We start from the raw sequence: 24979 nt of genomic DNA, 5'->3' as shown, positions 1-24979 counted from the left end.
ACTAGTCCTCTTTAATGTACAGCTTAAATTGTGAACTGCGGGTATCTGACAATTCACAGAATTTTTAAAGCTTGGTAGACCATCACCAGCAAGGAAGACCACATTTTGGTGAAAACTACAAGCATAAGGTGTGGCTGAATTAGTACACACTCCTCATGTGGATGTGTGCAGTACACGTGCCTTTGCTAGATGTGAAGATGTGCAGTTCAGAAACCCAGAAATGTTATATAATATTGAACAGTGAAAATAAAAGGATTGAAAGAAGATCACCACTGCCACACAAAACTGCCCAAACTGGCGCAGTCCAAAATAATAATTGCACATGCACACCAATAACATGCTTCCACAGAAAATCTCCACAGAATATAGGCACAAGCCCTTTGACTGCTGGGGCTCAAAGTTTGGGTGGCTGAAGGAAGCTAGCTATCAGCCACTTGCTTCTCTTCAGTCCAGCACCTGTCCACCCCAATGGGTTAAGGGGAGAAGCAATGGGGCAACTTGTTCACTCTGTTCCACACTTTAGTCCCACAGAAATCACAACAGCTAAAACACTTGGGACTTCAGGGTTGAATGTAGGCAGCTTGCCTACATTTTCTGAGTCCTAAAACCAGTGCTTTTTTCTGGGGGCACGCAGGGGGGCGCATACCCCTAGACATTTTGTGAATCTAAGTTTGGCTTCATTGAGGGACAGTATTTCAATATGAGTAGGAAAATGAGAGTATCCCTAAGCATTTTAATTTAGAAAAAAGCACTGTCTAAAACTAAACAAGTTCTCATAAGGAGCAAGCTCAGTCACACTCCAGCCTTGAACCCATCTTTCAGAGAGGGTTTAGGAATTTTGAGCAGCTGTTGGGGTGCAGCATCAGTCTGCATCTGCCCAGTCAAGGAATTTGTAGTGGAAGGCAAGATTCACTTCTCTTTGTCGTCTTTCTCTTCTACAAATGCCTCATGGGTCTTTTGTATTTTGTATCTGGCAACCTCAAGTGTACACTGAGTAAAAATTGCATGCATACGTACTTAGATAAACACACACACAGAGGGAGGTAGTTTAAAATATGTATTCTAGAACAGTCATCTGGAAACATATTCTGCGTCAGAAAAAGGTTTGGGGTTTTTTAATTAAAAACACAAGCCATGTATTATGGGGGAGTATCACAAATATATCTTCAGAATTAAAAAAAATGAATCAACAAATGATGCATCATGATGTCTTTATATAAATTTATAGCATGACTCTGTGATGCTGTGTGTAGTTCCGATGACTCATTTTCCAAAAGAATATTACAATTCTGGAAAACAACCAAAATGATCAAGGGACAGAGCACTTTTGCCACCAAAACAGAGGAAAAAGCTATATCAGTTGTGTAATTGTGCCATAAGCAACAATGCCACTGTTTTGAAGTAAGACTCTGGTGCCTTTAAACTCTGTAAAACAGGCAGAAATTCTACAGGTGACATTGCCTGCCAACTCCATGGCAGGAGAAGGGTTCACCTTTTGAACTTCTACTGTCTGTCATGCATTGATTAAGAGCACATGATACATTGCACAGGATATATTGATATACATGGAACACCAGGGAAGTATGCAGAAATTGCCACAAAGCTGCAGAAGCAATTTCTCTTACATCTGACTATGGGGAAAATACAGTTCGAAACTTTGCCACTTCTGCATCATCAGCAGATAAAGCACACATCTCTGCTGTTTAATTAACCAAGTTCTACTCCTCCAACTTGTTTTTGTACAGAAATACAATAGCTGCTCCATTGGAAAGAAGGTTGCCATCTGGCTGCCTCAGTGCTACTCAGTGAGAAATATAGAACTGTCCTATATTAAAATGAATTGCATATGCCGAAGAGCAGAAGCCACTAGCATCTCTAAGTGGGGGAGGGATAATTCTCTTATTGCAAATTTGTAACAGAAATGCCTTCTGTTTGGTCAAGCTCTGCCTTTGCTCCTATTTAGATTTCCTATTTGGAGAAAGCTACTTGAGTTGCTTCATTTTACACTGGGCCTGATCTGTCTCAGTTACGATATCCGTATACACACATGCGCTGCACCTTTCCGTTTATAGCTCAGTTACTCACGCCCTAAGTGTGAAAACAGGGAGCTGTGACTGGTAGTGTGTCTTTCTGCTTTGGCAAAAAGCAGTCACAGGGCAGGGCAGCAGGAAGGTAGACCAAAGCACTGATGGACAGGAGAGTTAACCCTTCCTCCCTGTATCATTTTCTCAGCAAAAGCCTTCCCTTCTGCCCCCATTTCTATTTGCTGTTAGAAGAATGAGAGCAAAGTTTGGCCTAACAGGATAGCGATTTTCACTGAGAAAACCTGAGTGCAGGTTGTAAGGATCAACTTTCCAAATCCTGACACTGCAACAGTCCCAAACCAGATTGCCACTTGCCAAAACATAAAAGAGGCAGGTGATTTGCGATTGGTTTCAATCAAGAATCTCTCAAAGCCTTTATATAGGCCACAAGCCTCATAACAACTGGCAAATCCGTTCAGATTGTTAGCATGAATTACCCAGACCCATTTATCATACATATTTGCTGAATAATTAGCAGGTGCAGACGGCATGGAATGGTGCTGGAGTGCTGCAAGGGTGGCCAAATACTAGCCATTGTTAAAGCCCTTAAGATTTACATCACGCGACAAAATTACTTTACCTTTTGGCTAACATCTCGTACGTGGTTGCTAAGGTAACAAAGGTAACCAAAGAGGAATGTGCATGAATTTTGTGGTCAAATTATGTCATTTTTCTCTCTGCTGCTACCTCTTTTGCACCCATGAATCCAATCATTCTAAATCCTTTGAGATGAATCAGTTGAAATCAAGGGTTATAAAAGCATACAACACCGCCTTAGCCTTTATTCTTTCTCTCTAAAGCCTAGTAATAGACAAGTTTCAATTGAAATCACGATTGACCTGTTATCAGTAACAGGGGGCCTTTTCTCAGGCCTGGTGAAGCATAATCTGCATTGATTGTTATCTGATTAGAGGAGAATGCAGTCCTACTTCCCCCCAGTTACTTAAACCAACATCTCACTGTTCGTCCTTAGAGACCACAGCTTCACTCAGGCAGAGAGTGTCTAGACAGTATTCATGATCCATCTGTCTGGCACAGCCAGGCTGATGGCAAACTCTATTAGAACTGGAATATTTCTCTCTCTCTGCTCTCTCTCTCTCTCTTCTCTCTCTCCTCCTCCCCAGATTCTTTCCCTTTGTGAAGCAGTAATCTGACACTGAAAATTACTATCATTGTTGCAATTCTCAAAATAGCAGTGCCAGACTTTCATTAACATCTATTCTAGACTACTAAATATTTAAATAAATGGACGAGCCACTCCTGATGTGGGACAGCCCCAGCACACCTGGAAGAAGAAATAAAGTAAATAAATTTCAAAAATAAGAATGAAAATCAGTTCTTGAGATCAGCCTCACATTCTACCATTTACCTATACAGAAATAATCTTGAGAGGATTGTAAACATATACAAGTCTATTGTGATGCGATATAAGGATCTCCACTGGGCAGCTGGGGCATGCGGAGGCTGTGTAATTCATGGATTTGTAGCAAAACAAACCCTCACCTTAACAAACTCTAATTGTCCCACCTATTGAAGAATAAAAAAGTATTCCTTAAATTCTGGGCCCCCATATTACACAAGTTTCCAGCTACACAGTGTACACTGGGGTGAGAAACCTTTTTCAACCTGCAGACTGCATTATCTCATGAGCCACTCTTCCAAGCAGGGTGTGTGATGGAAGACATTGGTGGCCAGGGGCAAAAGTGTGCCAAACAACATATGTAATCCTTACTTTTGTGCAGTAGGCTACATTCAAGCCACACAAAAGCAGGAGGTTTTTACGCCTCCTACACCTACACCTGCACACACATCTCTGTGATAAATTCTCCATCCAGGTAACCAAGAGAGAGGATCACATTCCAGCCTGGCAAAAGCAAGTGGAGCAAGGCCAGTGAGGAATGTGTTCCTGTGTTAAGGAGTGTGGCCTGAGGCCCAAACAGAGAGGCCTACAGGGTCGTATTTGGCCTCTGAGCCTGAGGTTCTCCACAAGACAATAGTAACACACCAATTTTCTAACTGCTGTTAACCTTTCAATATTTGAAACAGATAATATGGTTGTTTCTCAAACAAGTATACCATTTAGTATCTAAACAAAACAGTAGGACTGGATGGAGTCCAATAAATCAGCTGTCCACAGGTGAACAGTTAGTCTCTCCAACGTTGTTGTTGTTGTTGTTGTTGCTATGCCAAATGCTGCTATTGAGTCTCCTCCACTGTTTTCTCTGGGTGGTTCATTTTATTCTCTCCAAGTCGTCTCACCATCTTTACTCTCAATCATGTCTCCTCAGAAAATCCTCACAGAAGCTGTAAGTTACCCTATATGGCTTTTGTTAATTTATGATTTTGCATCCTAATCATTCACACACAGGACAGAACAAACCGCTGGAGCATGACAGCCAGTGTGTTACAGTGTTAGAGTGCTGGGACCTGGGAGACCACAGTTCAAATCCCCACTCAGCCATGAAGCTCACTGGGTGACCTTGGACTAATCACTCACTTCCAGCCTAACTTACTTCACAGGGGTATGTGAGGATAAAATGCATAGGAGGAGAAACTATGGACACTACCTCAAGTTCCTTGGAGAGAAGATAGGATATAAATGCAATACCTACTACTACTACTCATGGTCTGAAGACATCCATGTGCATATCAGAGCTCCCCTAATCACAAGAATTCCATAGACCGACACAAGTTCTTAATTTTACAAATAAATGTATTAGCTGTATTCCTGCCCACAGATACATGGCTGTAAGTCATAACTGAGTTGTGTGATCTTTATGGGTATCAAAAGCATTTCAGGGTTGTACATCGCATATGATGAGTACCATATGATTCATTGGAACAGGGTCACAAAATAAGATTAATGCCAACATTGCAAGCATTTAATACACCAGGTCTGATGTTTGGAACAAGTATGTTACTGTGTCAGCTCTGCCCACCCCCACCCCACCCCCCAAAAAAGTTATCATGCGGCTGCAGCAACTCTGCTATGAGGGAAAGTCACAATATTTCAGGCTTTTTAGTGCAGAGAAACTGCAAGCAAGGGGACAAAACGATAGATGTGCATACAATTTATACATGGTGTGGGGGGAAACGAATAGGCAGAAGTTTCTCCCCTTTTCTCAGAATTCAGGACCATCCAGTGATGTTGGAAGATTCAGGACACAGGAAAAAAAATACTTCTCAATACAGAAAATGTTAAGCTATGTAATCCACCCTCATAAGATGTACTGATTGTCACCTACTTGGATGGTGGAATAATGGCATCTAGTCAAGGTTGCCATATATTTCCTTCAGTGTCAGAGGCAATATGTCTCTGGATATCAGTTGTTGAAAACCAAGTGGGGAAAGTGCTGCTGCAGTCAGCTCCTGCTTTCAGGCTTCCTAGAGGCATCTGGTCAGTAACTGTGAGCTCAGGATGCTGAAGTAGATGAGCCTTTGATCTGATGCAGCACATCTCTTTTTGTGTTCTTTTGCATGGCAAATAAGTACTGTAAAACAAAGGCTAAAATCCTGGTATGGGTTCCTCCCATTCTCTTTTCAATTGTTCAGCAAGTCACTATACTATTCTAGGATTGCATATATTTAAATTAGTTAACATTTTAAATCAACAATGTCCTTTATCTCCTCTTTGGAAGGTGGAAACCCATGCTACAAATTATCAGTCTAGCTATCCAGCTATAACTCTCTGGCCTTAATAAGTGGTTTGCCTGTTCATCTAATTCTAAGACGAATAAAATTTCAGTGCATGCTATCTCAAATGGATGCAGAATATTCCATAGAGACTATTTTAGTATAAAGTCACACAGCACACCATATGGCCACATTTTATGGATGTATGTGAGCACATATCTTATTCACCAAAGCATTCCCACTGTAAATCAGCAGAGGAACTGATGAGCTCCCAGTACTGAAAGCACACAAATTAACTTTGCACACCTGAGCAGTCCCAGTGCAGCAAAGGTGCAAAGATTTCTTGCAGGATTATCGCCTCGGGCTGTAATATCATCGAAAACAAAACATGCAATCTGACAGTAAACTGACTAAAATGGAGTTTGCAATCCTTTAGAGTTCACAATCCTCTGATTAAATATTTTTTCAGGGTGCAAATATACTTCAAGTTACTTATAGAATAGTTTCATCGTAAATTTTTACTTTTTTCCTTCTCACCCACACTCTGCATGCCATGACCTAAAATAGAAAGTAAATGTATGCTTCCTACAGTGGACAATTATGAAAAGGAGCTATAAAACTATATTGACATATTTGTTTTCTTTGCATTCAAGCTGTGAAGAATATTGACTGTGTCTCTTTGCCCCTAATAGTCTATGGCATTATGAATAGATCTTACCAATTATATCGAAATACCGAGCACGGCAACTATAAAAGCATAATGTACCAACACTTATAAGGAGGTATATGATGATAAATCTTTACCACTTCTGTCAGCAGAGGATTTGGTTGTTAAGCATGTCCTCCTCAACCCAGCCCAGGATAGATCTAATGCAAAAGTACAGAACGTTGCAATCAAAGTAACTAACACAATGCATTAATTAAATGTACAGCTGAGTGCCCAGCACTTATCTTTCCTAGTAATTTAAAACTGTTGCCCAAGTTGTGATTGCCGTACCTGGCCTAACACTATCAAAATTTGGAGCAGGGAAAAAATCTGGAGCATAACAAATCAAGAGCCTCTTCCTACACAAAATACAGTGTCCTATACAATCAGGATCCAATAATATAGAGCATACGTGTAACTGTTTTTAAAAGGAGCTGGAATCTTACAGTGCACTGTTTGGTGGGAAGAGGGAAGCAGAGGAGATTCAATCCAGCCCTCTTCTGAACAGCTGATAGCAAGATTAGAATTTTCTGTTATTTTAAAAGGGTTCTGTGGAAGCAGCTAGAGATGCTTGATAAATTCGATTTCTGAGAATTCTGATGTGAACTGAGCTAATATGCACCTCCCAGTCTTCAGAACTGACATTTCTTTGAACTTTGTGATACAGTTCCTTGAAAAGTAAATAAATCATGATGCAAAACATACCAACACGCACTAAAAATGTGTATTATGAGATAAAATAAGAAAAAACACACATATTAAATGCACATTTTGTAATAAAATATGCCTTCAAGGTGTCTTCTAAAGGTTTTATAGTTACTTATCTCCCTGACATCTGGTTGGAGGGTGTTCCACAGGAACGGAGCCACTATCAAGAAGGCCCTCTGCCTGGTTCCCTGTACCTTCACTTCTCACAGTGAGGGAACTGCCAGAAGGCCCCTTGGGGTTTGGGATCTGAAGCTTAAACTAGCAGGCCTGCCATTATTACACATAGCATTGCCTGTAGTATTGCTATCTATCAGAAATGTAAGCCGACACATTTTTTTCTCTGAGGCCCCAAAAAACTTGCTTAAATATTTTATCAGAGAACCCTTTCAACTGAATAAACTTAAGAAATCTTATCAATGAAAATATGCCTAAAACATGTACAGATTTCATATAATCATAGTATTGTAGAGTTGGCACATCTAGTCCAACAGCCTGCAATCCAGGAATCTTTTGCTCAATGTGACCCTGAGATTAAGAGTCTCATGCTCTACCCACCAAGCCATCAGAATGCACAGACCTCCAACTTTAAAACTTCAAATGTGGTCATTTGTAACCAAATCAAACCTTGTTCTGTTATCTTTCTTTCATTTGCTACATTAATCTTGTTGTAGGGACTCATTTTTCCACCCTAAACCCTGTTGGGTCCATTCCTGGTACCAGATCTTGGGTAAGAAGTACCAAGAGTGACTGTCTGTGGGAAGATTTAGCAGCCCCTCCCAGGCTCTAAAAATGAGACCATAAATTTATATGTGCTTTGGGAAGACCCTGCAGCAATCAAGTGTAGTTTGGTTCTAAATAATTTTCATATAAAATACTTTCAGTGTTGATAAGTGCAATTTATTGTGCTCTGCAAAGTTCAGTCAGAAATATGATTTTGTTATACAACAACAGACATAGACCAGCTTTAGTAAGATTGCAGGTAAGAGAACAGGCGAAGAGCCCTGCTGGATCTGACCAAAGGCCTAAGTAATCCAGCATCCTGTTTTCCACATTGGCCAACTAGATGCCTACAGGAAGCCCAATAAGGGTAATAGCCCGCTCCCTCCGCAACAGGCAATTCTAAGGCAAGCTGCCTCTGCTCTTGGTGGCAACTTATGTGGAGTTGTCTTGAGTCATACCCAATGGTTAAATCTTGGTAGCATTGGCAAATTTAATATTTGTAACTACATCATGTCTGTCCTTCCTAAGGCTAGTTGTTGTTCTTTACAGCATAATTTTTACAACTGATTAAACTTAGAAACCAACAAACAACCTATCATTTTAAGTAACTAAAATAGGACATTAACAGGGAACAGATAGGTAGCCGTGTTGGTCTGCCATAGTCAAAACAAAAAAAATTCCTTCCAGTAGCACCTTAAAGACCAACTAAGTTAGTTCTTGGTATGAGCTTTCGTGTGCATGCACACTTCTTCAGATATTCTTCAGGTATCTGAAGAAGTGTGCATGCACACGAAAGCTCATACCAAGAACTAACTTAGTTGGTCTTTAAGGTGCTACTGGAAGGAATTTTTTTTGTATTAACAGGGAAGTTTGTGTAGGTGCTCTGACAGAACAAGCATTCAATAAAACCTTTTTGTGGCAGTCTCTCTCTCTCTCTTTCTCTCTCTCTCTCTCTCTCTCTCCCCGAGGTTTGGTATGTTTGTTTGTTTTTGTTTGTTTGTTTGTTTTTCAATCAATATTTTCTTTCTATAGCCAATACATGTTGTTAAGTATGAGTTCTGTAAGTATGAGTTCTATAAATATTTTCCATTCAATAGCCTGTCCTTCATTTTTGAGACAAATCTGGGGAGGGGGCCTGAAATGGGCAAACCTTTAGGGGCAGTTAAATTGGTTACCTTAACCTGGAAGAAACAGTGTGTTCAAACTAGGAATTTTGTCACATTGATTCTGACTTTTTTGAGCTCCCAATACAAACTGGCAATGGCAAAATGGTTGGGTCAACATGCCCTTTACCAGTGCTGGGTCACTGGCAAATCCCAATCCTGTGCCTTCTGCTAAAAGGCAATAAAATCTTAGCCATTTGTCATGACTCAGGTGCATATCTATGCCCACTACCCAATATTTATTCTCTCAAGAAATCACACACTTTTTAAGATGTCAGAAGCCAGTTCGGTTTGATAGGCTGCCCATCTTTGGTGAAATGTTGAAATGTCCATAGTGACCGATCATTTGCTCCAAATAACAGGTCATGCTACAAAACTAGTCACATGGCAGATTTAACTTGGAGCAAAGGCATTATTTGTAGATCAAAGAATGCAACAACTTAAATCAACTGTGTTTATGAAGCCAGCACAGCATTTAAGACGCACATACTAAAGTAAAGCCACAGAATGTCATAGGTTGTTTTTTTCATAAATGCATTTATGAAGAAAATCCACAGGATAAAACACATGTTGAAAGCACAACTTCCCTTTAAAACTACTACTGAATGCAGCTAATTTATATTCTATCTGAAAGCACATATTTTATGGCCGCATTATAGTAACCAAATACCTCTGAATCACATGAAAAATACTAGTTTCATACTATCATACTACCCTATTAAGAAATATGTGTTTCTCGGTTATAAAAGCTGGATTCAAAAAGATTATCCTTCTGAAATATAGCCAAATAATATTTAATTCGGAAGTCCATTAAGGAGGATATCAAATGCACACCAGTTACCTTGTCAGCTGGAATATTTCCCATTTTTATACATCCCATCCAATTCTATCTCAACCTAGAAGCACTTTAAAGCATCTTCAGCACATATATAACAGAACAAAAAACATATGAGTTTCAATACGGGCAGACTGTGCATATTGCTTTCTCTGTTTTAAAAGGAACAGCTTTACTTCCCCCCGGCAAACAGTACAAAGGGCCAGTCTGATATTATTTTCTGGTCCAGGAGACTTCACTGTAGCTCATGTATAGAGCAACTTGCCATGTGGATCCTCAGGATCACGCTGGATCTTTCTGGAGGACTCCATCATTGGAGAGCTGATAGCAATGTTTCCCAGTCATGCAACAGGCAGAAGTATAGTGTCCATATGAAGTACCGCTCAATTCTGCCTTTAGAAGAACAATTCTCGCACATCTGGCTGACTTATAAAACAGCAGCTGCCGTGAGAAACACTCAAGCTCTAAGGAAGCGCATTATAGAGAGAAATGCAAAGTGCAAGTCACAACTACAGCTATGTTTTTAGTCTAACCCAATTATAGAAGTAGTAACAGGAGTTGGGCGGGAAACACCTTGCTACTTTCATTCAAATCTTTTGCAGAATAGCATGAGAAGTAGCACAGACTTCAAAGCAAACGTCATAACTGCCCATAGACACAGGGGTGAGGTACTTACAGCTGAAGATACTTGGAGGTGGATGCTCTGTTACAAGCAGACAGTTCTCTTCATCACTGTTATCCCCACAATCATTTTGTTGGTTACAGACCAGTGAGCCAAGATACAAGCATTTGCCACTGGTGCAGGTGAATTTGCACTCTGAAAAGTACAGCAGAAGAAAAAGGAAGATGTGAGTACTTTTTAATTTGTTCTTTCATTGTCTATCAAGGTTTAAAACTATTTAAATTAATTCATCTCTACATGTGGGGGATGATGTAAAGGATTCTTCTTCTTCCTATTTGACCTTTGGAGTCCTGTATTGCCGTACAGTTTAATAACCATCTTAAATACTGATTATTTAAATTGCACAAGAAATTACAAAATGGCAATATGCAGCATAAACAAGTTAGGCACTTATGTTTTGAAATTATACAGAATTATAGCCCAGGTACCAATTCACAATTCACACAGTGAGGTTTTCCATATTATAATTTACAACTGTCATCCACGACTGTTAGATTGTGTGCAACCCATCAGAACTGCAGAATCTTCTCTTTTGTTAAGTCCCATCTTGCTTTTCATGAGTTAGTAGATGCAGAAGTGATCATTACAGCTTATACATCACACACGGGAATTGGCCTTAAGTCTCTGTGTTTCATTTTAACAGCCCAATTTAGTTGTGTTTAAGAATTACTGAAATCAATAGGACAGATTAGATGCTACTAATTTTTGTGCATCTCTGAATCAGAGCCATTCTCTCGAATAATTTTAAAAACCAAGGCTAAGGCAAGTATTTAAAATAAACATGCAGAAAGCAGCTATCAAAAGAAGAGTTTGAAAGGAGGTTACTTATATATGTGCATATATCAATTTAACAGATTTATAAAGTGTCCCTCATCACGTTGTAATTCCATGGCAGTTGTCAATAAAATAACAAAGACAAGATACAATAAATGCATCAAAGCAGTACAAACAGAATTAATATAATACCAAACAGCCAAAAAGAGCAGATTAATCATAGACTAAGCACCTGTTCCATTTTTTTCCAGTCCAGAATCTGACACATATGTGGAACTCCAAGTGCTTTGTACAGTAGATGAAGCTTGGTAAACACAAGGAGCTATTTTCCTTTCCATACCCAGAAACAAGGACATGGATCACTAAATCCAGGATTGTGATGACTAAATCTGCATTTCATGATTATTATTTTTAAAAAAATGTTTTGAAGCTTTTCACATCTGAAAGTGTCAGTTGGAGAGCAGGAACAGTACAGCCCCCCTACAAACTGTATTTAATATATTGATTATTTGCTACTAAAATATGCAGAAAACTGGTGAAATTGCTTTGTTTAATTTCAAGTGTGTACTGGGTGTACATTCAAAAATTAAGTTCTTTGCAAAGCTGGTTGCTTTTAAACCACATTCAGCATCTAGGACAGTGGGAAGTGTGGTTTTAGAAATTATATATAATGTATACTGTATTTGAATCCATACTAGGCAAGAGCTGTCTGCTTGTGTGTCTGCTTGGAATGCTGCCAGCTTTGGACAAGACATAATAATCATTAGTTCCTGTCCCTGCATTAAAACAAGGATTTAAAGCTGCAAAATGTCTCAGCTTTGATACTGTAATATGCACAAATCCATCCAGGCCCATAAAATTATATCTCTGCCCACCTTTCTCAACTGCCAGATGGAGATTAACAAACTGGAGGACTGCCACAGTCGAACAGTCACTGTTTCACCCTATGTGCTCAATTCCCAAATGTCAGTATTGCCAAGCTGCTGAATACATTTCGAGATCTTCCTTAGCTTGGCAAAAAAAAGCTTAGCCCAATTGGTTGTAGATTTTCAGTTTCCTATCATTATTTCAGATTAAAGGAATGTTTTCTTAAATAAAGGCTGATGAGGAAAAGAGCCTGCTTTTCATTTGCAAGGGTCTAAAAGCCTTAATTAAATGTACCGAAGAGTAATAATATGCACTACTTCAAGGCCTGCAATCCAACAGAGTGGTATAAGGGAGAATCATAGACAGCCCTGCAATCCATATTTTACTAGCTTTCAACCACTTTAGTCAGTTGTTACTCCCACTAGGGGTTCCAACCTGAATAAAATATTGGAGGGGTAAGCCCCGCACTGTATAATCAATTACATGATGTGGCATATGCACACCATCTGAATGGCAATGCCCATCAACTTTGGGGGCAGGGGTCCCTAGCAGTTGGTTTTTATGACTACCACCATGTTTCAAATGCACAACTGAAGCTGGGAGATGGCCTCCCATCCCAGTGCCATACTAAGACAGTTCACTGCTTGAACCCAATCACAAATGGTGAGATTGCAACAGCTCTCTGCTGAAAACTTAACAAGTCTTGCTTGTACCATTCAGACTATTCATGCCTCCACCATTCTCTCTTTCATGAAGCCACTTATAATAAGTCTACTTTTTAGCTAAACTCACTTGTATCCAAGGCCAGGAAGGAAGGAAGGTAGACAGACAATGCCACTGAAATCCATCTACTCAGAAGAGCGGTGAACAGACTACAGGCTTATGAGAGCTACTTACATTTTTTACCAAAACCCAGAGATCTGCCAACTGAAGGCAGGTACGAAACACAAACACTTAGGATTAAGGAATGCCAAGCCCAGAAATGTATTAGGAACATCAGAACTGAACTCACAGTTCTGCTACTCAAAAATCCACTCCTAGTTATATTCCCCACCCCTGCCAGCTTTCTTCATGCCAGTAATGCAATTAAGGATAGTGGGGGGCAGAGAATCATTTTGATTGTTATTGTTAAACAATTGAGAGTACAAAATTATTTCCAGTCCATTGCAAATCACTCATAGAACTTTTAGTAGATCCCAATCTACGGTATATTCTGCCTGCCCCTGATACTGACACATTAGTCTCTTTTGAACTAGAATATATATGCAGCATGGGTCAGGAAATGTAAATAATAATAAAAAACTGTTGGTCTAAATGACATTTTGAGCTAAGTCTCTCCTATTCCAAAGTATTTTCCATGCACCAGTAGTTTCAGATACTCTTAATAAATGCAGAACATCTGACTTCCACATATATACACTATTTTATGAAAACACTATCTTAAATGTCTCTCAGCTCTTTGAAATTACTTATTTGCTTTTTTAAGAAATCTTTGGCGACACTTCTCCCTTGTTTTAAACCTTTATAAACAGATATACATTCAAACAATTCTCTTAAAATCATATACAGGTCTGCTCAAAAATAATCCCCATCAAATTCATTGGTGCTTACTCCCAGGTAAGTAGTACAGGAGTGCAGCCTTCCTTTCCCATTCACAGTAGTGTTTCAGTACTAATGACTGAAATTTCCCTCTCCCCCCCTCCAATAACAGGAGGGAGGATTTGTTTAAAGAAATCAAGCCTAGTTAGGGTGCAGTGATTTAAATCAAGGCAATTTAAATCATCAAGAAAAAGGGAAAATTTAAGTCAATTTTCCAACTGCATGATTCTGTATAAGTAGACATACAAATTTGTTGCTATAACAAATTAAAGCATATCTGTTGCAACTAAACAGAGCTATTATGCTACCAAGCATGCAACATACTTTTTTTGTACTATAGAAATTAAATATGCCTAGGAGAAAAACTGAGAACATGACGTTTCCAGTTTATCCCTCTTCATGAGCACCAAGCAACACCATTCACTTGGCCTATGAGCCCAACTAGATGTGATGAACAGGCCATGGCTATTATTTCATATTTTCCAAAAATTACTCTAAGAACACAACCTTCTCAGGCTGGTAAGACGGTGGCAAGATGAGCTCCTCATACATTGTGGCTTCTGGGCAAGTTGGGTCATCCAAGGCCATCCAAGCCTATGACCAGAACTTGGAATCTGACTCTGGGCCATACCAGGTAGATACTCCATCACAATGGTAACAATTTCCTGGGGCTCATCATATAACTGGAAGCCTCTGCAATCAAATAGATTTCCTTTGGGTTCTGCTAATCCAGATAAATTCAGAAGCAATTTCCTCACTATCCAGGGAGCAGGCTAGGATACCAAGGATCATTCTGTGACTAACAAAAATTGAAGAGGCTGTTAGGAATCACGTCAGTTGTCTCAAACTTGCACTGGTAAGGAAATCAAAACCAACCCAGGGTGCATAATTGTGCCTAATGACATACCAAAGAGATCTCAATAAATTGAGTTGTAACACAGCTTGTCTAGACGGGGGGGGGGGGGAGGGTGATCTAAGTTTTAAAGATAATCCAGCATGACTGTGTTTTATAAATAACTTTTCAAAGCTATTCCATTTCCACTTTCAAGTGGCAATCAGCAATCCTGGCTGGTCAGTTACAGAGCAGCCCCTAACCCCTATAGGTAGGAAGTATTAGCAGCTATGGATTAAAAGATTAGTTGGATTTAAAAAAAAAAATCATTAGGCTTGCATCCCTACAAAGTCCAAAAACAACAAAACAATTTCATCAGATATTAAACTGATTATTACTGCTGGTGTGAATGGGCACTGTGCTTAGTTTGCACACATTTGTGTCCCAGTTGAATTGCTACTTACCATACTGCATGCATTTCATTGCCATCTAATTCCAACTTTTATAAATTTCCCCCTCTACACCAATTAGAGACAGGTGCCTGTAGGAACTCCAGCTTTTCAGCGGTGTGACCTTTCCTGCCAAGGGGAGATGCTGGTTATCAATGACAGACTGAATAAAATAACTTTGTACCAACTTTGGAAAAATGCTCCGGCTCTGGTGATCCTTCACGAGAAGAGAGTTTAATAAAAGTGAGGAGACTCAAGTATAACTCCCTATGAACCTGGATACAATAGCTAAAGCATAGGGGTAGGTTCTCTAAAACCTATTGCCTTCCATGAGATTTAGGTAGCCTAAATGTCTGCAGAACTGCAGCATAGAGCATTTTATGAATTAAAAAATGGCACCTTAAAGAGTGCCCAGAAGGCAATGTTCAGCCGATAGGGTAGCTTCATTAGAAAGCAAGCCATTGCATTCTGTGTAAGCTGCAGCTTCGAAACAAATTGTTCTTAAAAAAACCCTCTCTTTTAAAAAATGTAATAACTACATATAGTAAGTACGCTTTTGGATAAGTACCAAAGAAACTGTGGCCAAAGAATTTGATACATATATACCTTGATGGGGCGGTAATCATTAAATGCTGAACTGTGAAATGTAATGCCATCATTATTTTCAATGCTTATTTTACACATGCTGTGTCTACTCACCCGTATACAATCCCATCCCATTACATTACGGTTAGTGCTTTCAGACTTTCCTTTGCACTAGGCTTCATAATACAAACAGCACCACCATTGTTTTATCATCCAGTTCCACATAAGGCACTTTAATTTACAGGTAAATGCTGCCAGTTTTTTTGTTTGTTTTTTTGTTTGTTTTTAATAAGGTCAGCTATGAGGGGGGTAGGGATAGGGTATTGATAGACATCAGTACTTAACAGCCTTGAAATTCTTGGCTGACGATATAAATAGTATCATATACTAAGTGTGCATCAGTTTGGTGGGTACTCCAAACAACTAGATTAATTACGGGGATTCAGGGAAGGTTCTCACATTCCTGGGTTGGACTGCACCATTAAAAAGGCATGTCAAGCCAGGTCAGGAATCAACCATCTAAGTAGCTCTCCCCCCTTGGGGTTTTTTTTTTTTTTGTTCCCCCAAAAGTTAAAACCCGCAACCTCCCTGTCCCCCAAAACAAGCACACTTCTTTGTGAGAAAGGAAATGAAACTGACTGGGGAAACACTAAGAGGTCAAGAGGGGAGAAGCTTTAAAGCATGGACTATGCCTGGAAAGAGCAGAGGAAAGGTAGGTGTGGATAAGCCTTTAGTTTGTTTCAAAACGGCATGAATACTGACCTGGCCATATACCCTCTGACATGCAAATTACTTATTCATGGTTCAGGATGTCCAGGGAAATGTCTATAGACACTAATTGTTAGGAAACGGTTTGGAAGGAGAAACCCATCAGGGCCCAGGAAAGATGACATATCTTCCCCTCTCCCAGGAAAGGGGGACTGGAAGAAGGACTGGAAGCAGTAGAAGGAGCAAAACAGAAAATCAAGACTGAATTCACCTAGTGGGGTGCTAGCATCTCTTTCTGGGGATCTGGTGTGAGATAGTGGTCGGGAGTCTGCTAAGGACTAAGACCATAAGAAGAGCCTGCAGGATCAGGCCAGTGGCCCTCTCGCCCAGCATCACAGTCACCAGTCAGACACCTAAGGGAAGCCTGAAAGAAGGACCCGAGTGCAAGAGCACTCTCCCCCTCCTATACTTTCCAGTAAGCGGTGTTTTGAAGCATTGCTGCCTCCAGTGCCTAGCCATCAAGGTATGTAGCCATTGATAGCTTTTAGTTCCATTAATCAGACTAATCCTTTTTTTACAGGCATCCGAGTTGGTGGCCATCACTACCTCCTGTAGGTGCAAATTCCCTAGTTGCGAGCTGCCCATGTGGGCGGGGTGAGCTGGGGCAAGGTATGCTACGTGGAGCCTCGCCACCACCTCCCCTGTAGGGCAGCTGAGGGAGAGGCAACAGGCAGACACAAGCCCCACACTGCCATTTCGGGTAGCATGGAGCCTGCAGGCACCTGAGCCACCATGCCATTCCCAGGAGAGACGCATGGCTCGGGCACACTGTAGGTCCCACAGTAAGTGCTGCCCTCCGCTGTTGGCACCCAGTGCCCCCCGCAGCTGCGCCTCTGCATGCCAATCACTGAGCAATGCCTGCAATATCCCAGCTACCAGCTACCATGTGTTTCCACAGCCAACTCACAAAGCTCACCAGTAACACCTCTCTCCCCTGGTCACTTCTTACCAATGGTCTAGTACTGCTTCACCTCATTTGTCACATGCTGTTGTGTGAAAAATTAAAGGTAGACCTTATTCTCCAGGTTTCTTACCTAGCAGCCAAAAACAGTAGCCAGGGAGAAGCAATGAATAAAATAATTTGTTGCTCTTCTAGTCTCTACATATTAATCAAAATAGCAGGGTGGTACAGATGGGAGCTAGAAGTTTAACACATAGATAGATAGATAGATAGATAGATAGATAGATAGATAGACAGACAGACAGACAGACAGACACACACACACACACACACACACACACACAGGAGGAACTTTATCACAAAAAACACAATTTGAAAAATAATCAAGTAGCATGAATAAAATGGACTGTACTCAGAAAACACATCCCCACATATGGTAAACAGTTTGGGCAGCTACAACATGTTCAGAAAACCAGTAACCTGGCAGTGTGATCTTCACAAAACCACAATGTCCCTGAGGAGCACATAAAAAGTTCTGAAAAATAAGAAATAGCTTATGAAAGACAGTCTGTCTATTAGAGAAAGTAAGGGTCTTTGGATAAATGTGACTATGCAGTCAGTGAAACAGTACAATTATATAATTTTGTGCCATGAGCTGAAATTAACTTCACTTCTTTTTGGACAGTGCAATCAGAAGTAGACATGTACTCCTAGGTACATGAGGACTGCAGTCCGATCTATAATCCTTCCCTCAAAATCTAGGGGAGAAGAAATCTAGAAGGAAGTCAAAGTCATAGCCCCCAACCAATTTATCACTGAAAAGGAAGTAACAGTCTAGAATAAAAAGTTATAGGAAGAAAGTTTGCATCTTCAGTTATTCCCTTAAAAACAAATATAAATAGAGGCATGAGACTGGACTGTATCCCTTCACAATGAAGATATTTTTGGAAACAGATGGTACACAGTGCATGAGATCATTAGACAAAAGTTTGTATCTTCAATATCAGCAAAAGAAATTAAGGGAAATTGAGGCTGTGTACACAACATACTTTTAAAGAACCCCCCCCCAAAAAAAAGAATCCTGGGAACTATAGTTTAACTCTCACAGAGCTACAATTAACAGCACCCTTAAATTACAGTTCCCAGGATTCTTCGGTGTAGATGTACTTAAAATGTGCATGCAATCTTAACTTCTAAATATCTGCTTAATATTTAAAAAATAGAGAAGCCATAAACCATCTCATGTCCTATAATGGCATGAACATATTTAGTGAGCTATAATTATTTTACTATCACACTGAGAAATTAATCACCCCAGTCATTCTAGCACACAAAATTAGTTTAACCCTAAGTGTCAGCTTCTTGACTGAAACAATGTTGTATGACAAAAGCTGGGTGTTCATATATGTGTTTTGAGCCAAAACAATTTCAGGGTATGCCAAATAATCACACACCTGTTAACGTCAATTTTTGTGCTCTAATCATGTGAATTTAACTACTTCCAGCACCTCCAGCTGTTGATCATGAGCAGATGCAGAGCAGCCATAAGGGAAATCTCTTAGAATTTCAGCATCACTGATCAAAAAGTGGCAATGAAGAATCTCCCGGGTCCCACAATAAGCCAGTCCTTGAGTATAGCAAAATAATAATGCTGTTTGTTATCAACCGGCAAATGGCATAGTAGTGCCACAACTGGCATTTGGCATCCATTATTTTATCCTGCAGATAGCTCATTTGTCACTACTCTTCTAAACCGTTCCCTAAACTGCTACACATCAAGATATACTTTCCTCTCATTGGAATTATTAAACTGAATGAATGATAACTCTGAGTTTGCCTCTGTTCTGTTTGTGACTCTGCTCAGATGAAATACATGAGGCCAATAATCAAAACACCAACAGCAAGTTCAGAACAGGCTTACAGTAGCGCATGTGGACGGTCTGCTCAGAGATGCTGAGTAGGGGTGGCTTTTCTCTCACACATTTCACATCTCAGTGCTCAATGGAGCTTAAACCATGAACTTCCTGTATTCAGTAACATTATGGTTGCAGTTCTGCCTGGCGGTACACACAATGTGCTTGCCGTAATGGCTTGATCCGGTATGGCAGTCTATTTCACCCATGCAAACCTTCACAGGAGATTGCAGACATAATGAAAGTGCATGTACTAACTTACCAATACGTTAGGTTCACAAGTTTGGTAGCGTTACCAACACCAACGTAATTGCCTATGCAAACATATTTGGTTTGCACAGCCTCACATTCATATGGAGAAAAGTAGCAATATGTGAACGAAAAATAAATGGATACAACAGATCGTAAGACTGATCATGAGAGACAGCCTTCTTGGTGACTGCTTTCAGAATTTGAAAATTCCTCCCTAGAGCAGTTAGACTGACTCCCTCCTTGTGGTCCTTCTACTGGCAGGCAAAGGACTTTCTCGTTCCAGCAGGCTTTGGGGAACTGGCTGCTTTTAACAAAAGGGCTGTATGGTTTTGAAATTTTAATAGATAGTTTTAATTCTATCAATGTTTAATTGCTTTTAATTATTGCTTTTGTCTATGTTTTTAGATGTTCTTATTTTTATCTGTAAGCCGTCTTGAGTCCCTGTCAAGGAAAAAGGCAGGGTATTAATAAATGGATTATGATAATGATGATGATAAGACTGTAGTGATTCCAATTTACCAGTAGCTCAACTATATACTGGAAAATGTAATCATGTATTGGAAAAAGGTAAACATATAAATACGTATTGCATTTTTTGAGGGGGGTATTACTTTTTTCAGGGACCTTCCTCTTCTCTACTGAGACTGCCATGAAGTTGTTACATCGCTTCCCCTTATTTACCTTCCTGATCTTTTTCAAACTAACAAAATCTCTTCTTAGTATCTCAAGCAACTAGGCCAACACAGCAAGCAGAGATAGAATGGGTTGCTAAATATTGGGTCAATGTGATTATCAATCCGACACCATCACAAACCAGACACACAAAATGCACTGGCTGCTTTGCCTCACACACTGATCCACAATGGCATATTTCTATGTGCCAAGGAGGCGTTAACATAACGCTGTCCCACAATGAAATTTATAATCACCTTTGCAGACTTTAACTTTTATAAATGTCTCAAAGGATTGCTGACGTTTAAAACACATTTTGCATTCAGTGCTTTCTCCCTCTCTTTCCCAACAGCATGTTTCTAATTTCTAGAGCTGTCAACCAATTAAAGATTTGAATCAATTAACTGTCTGGCCTCTAAGTGGCTAATCGATCTGTTAACCAATTAATTGTTTTTTAAAAAATCACATATTTCAAAATTTCAATAAAGGTGACTCAATCAGACCTTTGAATAAAGATGACAATCTCTCCAAACTGTCAATACAGTTTTGAAATACTCACTGAACATTGGATACAGGCCAGAAAATGGAACCAGATTTAAGCTTATTTTTCATGAGATTTGCCCCATATGCTACCCTTTCCTGCCCACCCAAGTGCTGTTGAGAATTCCAGACTGCGTAGTGGAGTTGATAAACCATGCTCAAAAAAGCACAAGGCTTGCTACATGAACCACACTGATGCATCTTGACATATTTCTCTTGCAACACAGGTGTGAACTTAAAAACAGAATGGGGGTTCTTCAATAACTTTCAAATTACTTAGCATTTGCTACTTGTCAGATCCAGGAATCAGAGGACAAATTTAAATTTGGAGTTAAGAGCTTTTGTGGAACCGTTGTATAGAAAGTGGGCTTCCCAGAGCAAAATGATCCCCCCTCTTAACACACAGAGCAGCTCACGGTAGTGATCTCTACCATTGTGAGTCCATTCCTTGTTTCAGTTACACACACTGTTGTGACAGTAATCTATGCCTGTATGCTGTGTGGGGTTTCTAGAGCTCTGGAATTTTATGCAGCAAAAGAAAAGAAAGGGATAGTAATTGGGTCAAAGTTAGAGGGTTAAACCACTTTGTCCCATTTCTAGTTTTCAGTACTTTACCTTTAATAAAACATCTAAAGGTTTTAGTGACTCCCTTGAACATACTTGTCATGAACAAAACAAAGTTATATAGCTCCAGATTCAGTTTTTCATGCCCTGTTATTTCATAAGCGGTTCAAGCGCTGGAATATTCTGAAGCCATGTGAGCACTTTTCAGCAAATATGCACAAGTGAAAGGCTGCAAAGATCCGTTTATTTTATTATCTTGCAGTATCTATAAGACAAAGACAAGAACTGGCAGCACAATCTGATGGCATGTTTTGTGACCCTGCCCAGTTGTAATATATGGAACTACTAGGAAGTAATTTCCACTATTTGCAATGGATATTAGTTTCTAATAAGTGTGTTCAGGACTACAGCCTGAAAGTTTAAAGTATGGATGGTGTGTGCTGTAGTAGTTCTGAACAATAGAGTTTTTAAACCAGAGAAGACAATTTATTTTAATTACTCCATAATTATCACCAAATGATGCTTTTACATTCCAACAAAGTGATCTAAATATGAAATTTGATAGAAGAATGATATTTTAGCACTAGCCTGTATTTCTAGATAGTGTTCCACAGTTACTAAGTGTAAAAAAAAGAATTTTTATCTGCTACATATCATTTGATGATACTTAAGAGACTGCATTTACTTCTAATTTATATCTCAATTGCTGCTATATCACTCTTTATTACAGGCCCAATGAAAATACATAAAGTTGATAGTCTTGCATAAGTCACAGTACATCAGGAATTATTTGTGGAAATGATCTGCTTCTTTTTCAGAGGGGAATAAGAAATGGGAAGGTTTATTATGAAAATCTGTATCATGCAATGAGTCAAGATCAAATTTATCAGTCAAAGTGAGATAAATTGTGATTAGGGTTTTGCAGTATGAAATAACAGCATCCAACTTGAAAGACATTGTCAAGGTCTGGCATGTTCTATCTAAAATTGTCGGGTTGTTGACTGTCAGCCTCCCAAGGTTTCTATATATAATGAAAGGACAGATCCACTGGGACTTCTGGTGGCAAGATTAAATTTGGTTAGCTTAATTCTATGTTTGGGACCAGAAAACAAGTCTCAGGAGATCATACCTCTTTGTTTATTTATGTATTTAAAGCATATTTACCCTGCTGTAAAGCCAAAAAAGACTCCCAGGGTGGCTGACAAAGATAAGTAACAAGATGTTTCACACATACCTCTAATGGCACATGATGGTAGCAGACCCACTTAAAACTTGACATAAAAAGTGGGAGGTGGAACAAAAAGGGAGGGAGGTATTTGCACGTGCGCACGCACACTAATTTAAAATGTATCAATAATCAGATCCTTTAATTTGTAGATATAGAACTCCAGGACTGAAACTGACCAGATTTGAAATTCACAACCCTGTGAAAAGAGGTGGCAGAGCTCACCATGAACTTCTCCCTTGTTCTCTTAGAATGGCAATGCCGCCCACCTGAGAGGTGCTGTAGCTGAGCTCTGGATTGGGGGGGGGGGGAGCCCTGCTAGTAGCATTTAAATTTCCCAAGTATCATCACAACTGTGCATTCCTGTGTAACAAACATTCCATACTTTCGAAATTTTAGCTGGCAACCATATCGCAAAACAGCACCTATCAACACACACATACTTATTACCCCAGAACATCCAGGCAACAGTGTACTACAAGCAGATGCCTGCCCGGCAAATCTCTCCAGATGACTCAGGTAAGAAAAACAAGCCAGAAACCAAACAAAACAAAACCCTAAGGATCTTTAGCTAATCTGAGCAGGCTAAAGATTCCTTTCTGACCTCGAATATGTATTGGGTTGCCATAATTTGCCCTTTGTCCAAGTTTGCTATGGTCCCATTTCAGCTGTGAACAAGAGTCCTGTGTAGAGCCAGACAATCATTTATCAGAACATTTATCAGAAAATCAGTCTTTCCAGCTAGTCATCAGAATAACGGAGGCTACCCAGCACATTGCCACAACACATAAAATGGATTGTATTTTAACCCAATAGTCCTAAGAGCCAAATTCTCTGAGAAGCACTCAGCGGTTTTGAAAAGGCGGTGTTTTTTTAACTCCCCCAATTACAAAATGTTCATCCGTGCTACCTTTTCAAACCACATTTGCTACATGTGTTACAGTCTGCTGTATCTTCTCTCCAATGCCATGTGAAACACATTAAGCAGTTTCTTTCACCGCAGAATTATTCTGGCAAGCAAACTGCATTTCTCCAACGAGAGAGAAAATATGCATTCCTTTACGAGTAGAACAGATTCCTTAAAACAGAAATGGCGAACCTGTGACCCTCGATGTTGTTGGACTCCCAGCTTCCATCAACCCCAGCCAGCATGGCCAATGGTTAAAAAAAAAAATTAATAAAAATGAGCTGTATTCCAACAACATCTGGATGGTCACAGATTCCCCACCCCTGCTATAAAATAAGCCACAGTGAATTTTCGCTGAGCCAACCATTTTCTCACTTTACTGGCAGGTCTCACGTCTGTCCAATGTCTTGCCTGGAACAACTGAGGGGCAATATTTGTAACAGTGTACACAGAGCATTTCTTTCAAGATAAACAGATCAAGTATAATAAGACTCAGGAGGAGGGGAGGGGAAATAGTGTGTCATCTGCAATTTCCATTTTTTCCATTTAAATCAGGAACTGATTGAATACACAGCCGGGCTCCATATTCATCTTCCGCCAGTATAAATTACTGGTTTGTATAGTCTAAGCCTCCAGGATAAACATACAATTTCTGAATCACTCATATCCCAAACAAGCATTTCATGCTTTTCTGAGCCACTAAACTTGCCCTGTTTACATAGCCCCATCTCTCATACCACAACCTATATACAAGTTATCTACATTCAACTGTCATTGTACGAAACTGTTTCACCAATGAAGCTCTCAGAAGCACTGATTGTGCACAGATGTTTGTTCCAAAGATACATTCTTTGTGACTGTGCTCATCTTTTTTTAAAAAAAAAAAAAAGCTGAATTCCTTATTTACCCCACAAAGCTCCCTTTCTGACTGCGCCCTTAAATCAAATGGGAATAGCTTAAGGGAGAACACAAATGTCAAAGCAGTCAGAAAGCTGGCCATCTTCCTTCCCTCAAAAAATAATAATCAAAATATTCCAAAATTAGACAACACAGCATTAGGAAATAAAGTCAGAGCAGGAACAGAATGAAAGACTCAGTGGACAGCTCACACTTCCCTGGAGTTTCTCTGTTCTTTCCTGTATACCATCTGTTCACATAAATCCATGCTCTGCCAATTATTTTTGCCATCTCTGATTTATTCAAGCAAACTATTACCTGTTGTAATAATATTAGAGTAGGCTCAGACACATCCCCCCTCCCTGCTGAGCGAGGTGATATTTTCACAGTCACTTCCAGTCTGATCCCATGCATATTTACTCAGAATTGCCCTACTGATTTCAATGGAGCTTACTTTCAAGTAAGTACAATGTGAGAGTGTAAGGCAGACTGGGATGTTATGCTTTTTCTTTCAGTGGACTTGCCACATTATTCCAAAATATGGTGCTGTGGCTGCTCAGTAGCATTAAAAAGGCCATTTGAACACACTTGTAGACACTATCCTTGACTGCTACTTCCTATATTCCAGGACTGAATATAGGTTTTCGGAATAATTTCCTGCTGAGGCCCTGGTCACCTTGCATAAGAAATCTTGTGAAGCCTC

At 39.8% G+C, this 24979-nt stretch overlaps 1 protein-coding gene across 5 annotated transcripts in view; it reads right to left on the bottom strand.

The window, feature by feature from the left end:
* Positions 1 to 24979, bottom strand: part of LDLRAD4 (low density lipoprotein receptor class A domain containing 4) — a 261071-nt gene that overhangs the window by 133807 nt on the left and 102285 nt on the right. For all 5 annotated transcript variants that reach the window (XM_081919355.1, XM_081919354.1, XM_081919353.1 and 2 more), the window contains one exon: positions 10526 to 10666. In XM_081919355.1, the coding sequence (XP_081775481.1) occupies positions 10526 to 10666 (141 nt within the window). The remainder of the gene's footprint in view (positions 1 to 10525; positions 10667 to 24979) is intronic.

This window comes from Podarcis melisellensis (assembly GCF_964234715.1).
Source record: "Podarcis melisellensis genome assembly, chromosome: 7".
NCBI lineage: Eukaryota > Metazoa > Chordata > Lepidosauria > Squamata > Lacertidae > Podarcis > Podarcis melisellensis.
Note: the sequence above shows the minus strand (reverse complement) of the source record. Positions and strands in the feature narration are given on the sequence as shown.